The 5354-nt window shown below is 54.6% G+C and overlaps 1 protein-coding gene across 4 annotated transcripts in view; it reads left to right on the forward strand.

Moving 5' to 3' along the window:
* Window positions 1–6: 6 nt before the first annotated feature.
* ATP11A (ATPase phospholipid transporting 11A) overlaps window positions 7–5354 on the forward strand; it is a 119787-nt gene continuing 114439 nt past the window's right edge. For all 4 annotated transcript variants that reach the window (XM_049647246.1, XM_049647243.1, XM_049647244.1 and 1 more), the window contains exon 1: window positions 7–139. In XM_049647246.1, coding sequence (XP_049503203.1) covers window positions 101–139 — 39 coding nt within the window. In that variant the 5' untranslated portion in view covers window positions 7–100. The remainder of the gene's footprint in view (window positions 140–5354) is intronic.

Consider the following 5354-nt stretch of genomic DNA (forward strand, 5'->3'; position numbering starts at 1 on the left):
GACCGGGTCGGGGGCGCGCGGCCGCACTCGGGCCCGGGCCCATGGGCGCGCCGAGCCGGGCGCGGGGGCGCTGAGCGCGGCGGGCGCGGCCGGAGGAGCCATGGACTGCAGCCTGGTGCGGACGCTGGTGCACAGATACGTGAGTGCCGCCCGCCGCGGGGGTGCGGGGGGTGTCGGGGGTGCGGGGTCTGGGGACCCCGCCGCGGCCGGAGGGTGGGACGGGCCCTGAAGACCCCGTGGGGTTCGGGGGGTGCGAGCCTCGGGGACCCGGCGGGGGTGCGGGGGTGGGTAGGACGGGCCCTGGGTACCCCGCTGCAGCCGGGCGCGGCTTGCCGAGGGTGCACCTCGGGCTTGCGACGGCCCGGCCCGGGCGTGCACCTGCTCCGCCCCGCCGCCGCGCGCTCCCTGGAGTCCGGAGGGGACGGGGCTGCCCCGGGGAGACCTTGGTAGGTTTGCGCGCGGCCCGGGGCTGGGAAGGGACTCCCGTTCGGCTCTGCCTGTCGCGCCCGCACGGGGACTCAGAGATGGGAGAGTCACACTCCAGAAAGGCAGGGACTTTGGTTCGTGTTTGTAACACCACCGGGGGAATCCAGAAGTGAAGTTTGGCATCTTATCCCCCTCCCCCCGGAAAGTAACCAATCAGATCGGCGCCCGGGTGTTGTGGGCTTCCTCTGGAGTCCACACTCGCTGGTGACCGGGTGTTGGGGTCAGGGGAGGCTCGGAGGGGAGAGCAGGTTCTGTTTTACATCAGAGCGAGGGGACACCGCGCGCGGCTGTAGTCCCTGGCACCGGTATGAAGGGTGTGTGTGTGCACAAGAGAAGGAAAACTGTCCGGAGGGTGGTGTTTCCTGCCACTGTCTCCACAAAAGGCTCCTTGTTCCCCAGTGGCTGACGTCCGCGCTGGGGCACAGGTCTGAGGAGTCGCTCTCCCTGAGGATTGAGGGCATCATTATGGGCACTTCGCTATAGGAATTACCTCGGGCAGACTTTTCATCTTTATGAGCTGCCTTTGAGAAGGACACTCTGGCAGAGATCAGTTGTCTCTTTTCATCTCTGGGATCGCCAGGTCACTAACCCCGAGTTGTTCACTAACCGGGAGGCTCCAGAGTCCAGGGAACTCCCGGCCACCTTCCTCAGGCACTTGTTCCCTGGGGCAGGTCTCAGGGCCTTACGGTTGAGCGGGTTGAGTGAGAGTCACCCAGACTCTGGGAAGGGCAGGGCCAGACTTGGGATCTGGAGCTCATATAATTTCCCCCAAAGTCCCTGTTCTGATGTGAGTGGTAAATATCAGGTGACACCTTTGTTTCTCCACTGGGGTAAGTTCTGGAAACCTCAGCACAGCGACTGCAGGTGACAAGGTTTGTCAGAGAAATGCGTCGCCGGGCAAGGATGTTCTGTGTTACTCCTGTGTCCAGGAGGTGCGGTACCGTTCACAAGGCCTTTTCCGGCCTTTGTTTGCTCAAAGGGAAAAGGAGAAAAGGGTGGAACTAGTATTTGCCTAAAAAGTGCTTACAGCTTTTCAGTTAATTTTCATTCCCTTCCAACTCTTCACATTTTGTGATCAAAGTAACAAAAAGGAGGGTTTTGCTGTGTGGGGAACGGGCTGCCCGCAGGAGAGTTGCCGGAGGTGTGGGTGTCTCTCCTCTGACCCTGAGGCTGGAGGCCCCCAAGGGTGGATCTGACCTCTCAGTTCCTGACCCTTCTCCTGGGAATGGGGTGGACACATGTCCAGCGTTTGCTCTGTCCTTTCCTCCAGGCCCTCAGCTGTTTCAGCTGGTATCATCTTCTATACATTTTCATGTAGTTTGCATATTAAAATTCCCTTTTGCTGTGTTCTTAGGTTTGTGAAATGACATCTTCCCTCAAACCTAAGTGGCATCTTCCTTAGTGAACTTTCCCAGCCTGTGCGTTATCTGGTGACGTTCCTGGAACGCAAGTTAGGGGCCACTGTTATTTGTGTTTCTCAATTCCACGTCTTTTTTTTTTTTCTTCCAGTCTGATCATTTGACTATTTAACCATATTCGCATATAAGACTATTCATTTCTATGATATTAAAGTCATTTTGATGCTATTAAACTAGTTTGAGTTTTTCCAGAAACACGATCTGTTTTCTTGGTTACCTTTAATATGTAGGACCAAATTATATTTCCTTTTGCTAGAGGAAGAGGGGCCTGGGATTGAACGCTTACGTCCCTGTGGTTTCCTTATGTGACTTATTTTATAAGAATGAACAAAAGCCTGTACATGCCCTGTTCTCTTCCAGTGTCCACATGGTCAGAGTTTCTAGGACAGAGAAAACTTTTAAGCCCCTTCTGAGGTGTGAGGGTTGCCAAAAGGTAACCTCTTGGAAAACGTTGCTACCGATACTTTATTCTGGCAAATTCCAGGGGGAGAGAGAGAACAGGCAAATGACTGGGAGAAGTCTGTCCTGGGTCAGGCCACGGACACTCCAGAGCACGAATGACCAGTTGTGTGGATGGATGTAAGTTGTGCACAGATTATTTGTGTTTACAAATAGCACGGTGTTTATGTACCATGATGTGTGTGTCATGAGGTAGTTTGGCCTACTTAAAAAAAACAATATTTTTAATTTAAAAAGTGGATGGAAAGCTAGTGTCATTTCCTCTTTAGACACGTGAGCTGGGAAGCCCTGGTTCAGGCCAGGGTTTCAGTTCTGGGGGAACCAGCGTAGCCTGGCGGGTCACCGCAGCTTCCATGGGCACCTGCTTGAATGTGAACCTGGCTGGCCTGCTGCATGAGCGCTATAACCTTGGGGAGAGGTTCTCTCATCTGAGAACCGTCCTGGCTCCCGTTCAGGGGGCTGTCGTCAGGACTGTGTGTGTGAGGTGATACAGGGCAGGAGCTGAGAGCAGTGCCTGGCTCTCAGGAAATGCTCAGGACATTTATCACCACCGGCTGTTAACACAGTTGGGTCCCGGCAGGCCGGGTTGGCGCGGAGGGAGGGAGAAGCCCTCTGTTGGTTGACTCCAGTCAGCGCCGTCAGTGGGGCCCGGGCTGCACGGGAGGTCACTGGTGCCCCAAGATACCACAGGCCATATGCAGAGTCCACGGTCCACATCTGGCCATGAAGTTGGTTCATGGGGGAGCATCCCAGGCCAGGATGCGCTCACAGCCATGACACCACGTCCCTTGCTTTCCATGCTGCACATTTAGAAGACCCGACTTTAACACTCTGGAGGTCAGGAGCCTAATTTTGTTATGTCTGTGTGATGTGTCTGCCACCCTCAGCCGGGGCATTCGCGAGTTCTTTTCTGCCACCTGCCACGGTCTCTACTTGTGTCTTACACTGTTTGCTCTCTAGGATATTTCGAACATTTTAAGAGACTAAACTTCTGAAAAAGGTGAAGGTTTTCCTTGCTGGCAGTAGATCATGTTTCTGGAACAATCTGTTACACCAGGACTTCATAAGGAAAAAGTAAATATTTTTGGTCCCTGGGAGAACTTTAAGCATGACTGTGTTCAAGTGCATTAAACCATCTAAAGGTCCAACTGTTTTATGTGTGTGCATGTGTCTACTTTTGTTCCTTTTTATCAGCAAGCCATCTGTGACACACGGTCAGTGTTCACCTGAGAGGCGGCCTGTCCTAAAACGGCATTCTTTTGACTTGGTGACTCCAGTCTCTGTTAAACACTTAAAATGCCGGGGGATTTGGGAGTTGCCTCTCCTGATCCAGCGTTAGATGGCCCTGTGGGGTCTGCAGGTATTTGACAGAGGTGAATCCCCCCTCGGCCACGGCCACGGTCACTCCACCTGTCTCCTGTGGACCAGGGCTGCCCGGCCTCGGCCTCACCTGCTGAGGTGTTCACACAAGCTTGCCCAGCCCTGATCCTGACCTCAGCGGTGCTGCTTCTCAGCCGCACATTTTAAAGTAATCTGCCTGGTCTGTAACTTAACCTTTATGTTCTAGCTTTCAGTTAAAGTTTCTGTATTTTCTCTCAAACCCTGTTTAACTTCTGCATGTTGAGAGCAAGTGATCCTGAGACGCTTTTATTCTGTGCCACAGGGTCAGTTTCATAACACTGGGGAAAAGGAGCGTGTATGATGGGTTTTGCTACAGTCCGTTAAGTTTCTAGGGATGAGGACGCCGTCTCCGTTTACAGTTGGTTAGAACTGTATTCAAACCACTGATAAACAGACTTCACCGCTTAACTGCACAGGAAGTCCTGTGTTTACAAACCTAAACGCAAATTGTTCCCTGTGCTTGGACCAGATGTTCCAGCAGAAACGGTTGATGAGACATGGTTGGATCCCTAAGTCCCAGACTTATAAATGCTTTTCTAACCCAGTTAAATGGAGGCAGAAATGCTATTTATTTGCAGAGAAAATCAATGGAAGGCGATTTTTACAGGGCTAGCAGTTCAGGACTAAACTAGGACTGTTTTTGCTTTCACTGGGATGCTGGTACCTGAGAGAAACAGAATAGTAGATCACGGAGGCCACAGCTCATACCCCACCTCTGCCTTGTGAGCCGTGGGCACGCCGGCCAACTTCCCCGGTTTCTCTCTTGAGACGGAGGTGATGAGGGTGCCTCCCTGCACGGAGCTTTCACGTGCCCTGCTAGGAATAGATCCCCCCACACACACACACACCCCTGCCAGTGTTCGCAGACCTCCAGACCCTCCCCTTTACATGGAGCATGGAGACTTTGCCCTGGGCTTCGTGGAGGGAAGGCAGTCACCAGACAGGACACCCCCTCTCCCAGGCAGCCCACCAGCCTTGCCCTGTCTGCTCTCGCCTCCTTCTGGTGTGGGGCCCCACGTCTCTCTCTTTCTCCTGGATCATCTGTGTCCCTCGGTCGTCTCTGTGGCAGCGGCCAACCCTTCAGATCGCCCCTTCTTTGCGGACTTTCCTGACCCCACACGCCCCTCCCGTTCTCGACCTCTTCCATCTCCTTCACAGCTGAACTTCTGCTATTGTGCTGCTGTCTCCTGCTGTCCCCCTGCAGTCCCCTCACACTCCAGAGGGGTCACCACCATCACCCTGGTGGCCTCAGGTCCACCTGCGAGGCCCTTGGTGTCCTTCGGGTCCCCCCAGCTCACACTGAGGGCATGCTGACTTCTCTCTGAGCCTTGCACATCCAAGCTCTGTCCCTGGGGCACTTACCTTCAGATAGGGGGAGGCAGACAGAGAGCAAAACACAGGCATAAATGTTGGGGTGGACCTGGGGGAGTGAGCCGTATGCCAGGCAGACAGGCTGCACTGCAGCCCCGTAGCAGCCCCTCAGCTTTCCTGCCTGCCCCGGACCCTGTGCTGGCACCCTCACCCCTCCATCCTCACCCCTGCATGGCCCTTCTTGGGTCCCCAGGACCCCGTGCTGGCGCCCTCCCCCCT

The sequence above is a fragment of the Panthera uncia genome (genome assembly GCF_023721935.1).
Source record: "Panthera uncia isolate 11264 chromosome A1 unlocalized genomic scaffold, Puncia_PCG_1.0 HiC_scaffold_16, whole genome shotgun sequence".
Classification (NCBI taxonomy): Eukaryota; Metazoa; Chordata; class Mammalia; order Carnivora; family Felidae; genus Panthera; species Panthera uncia.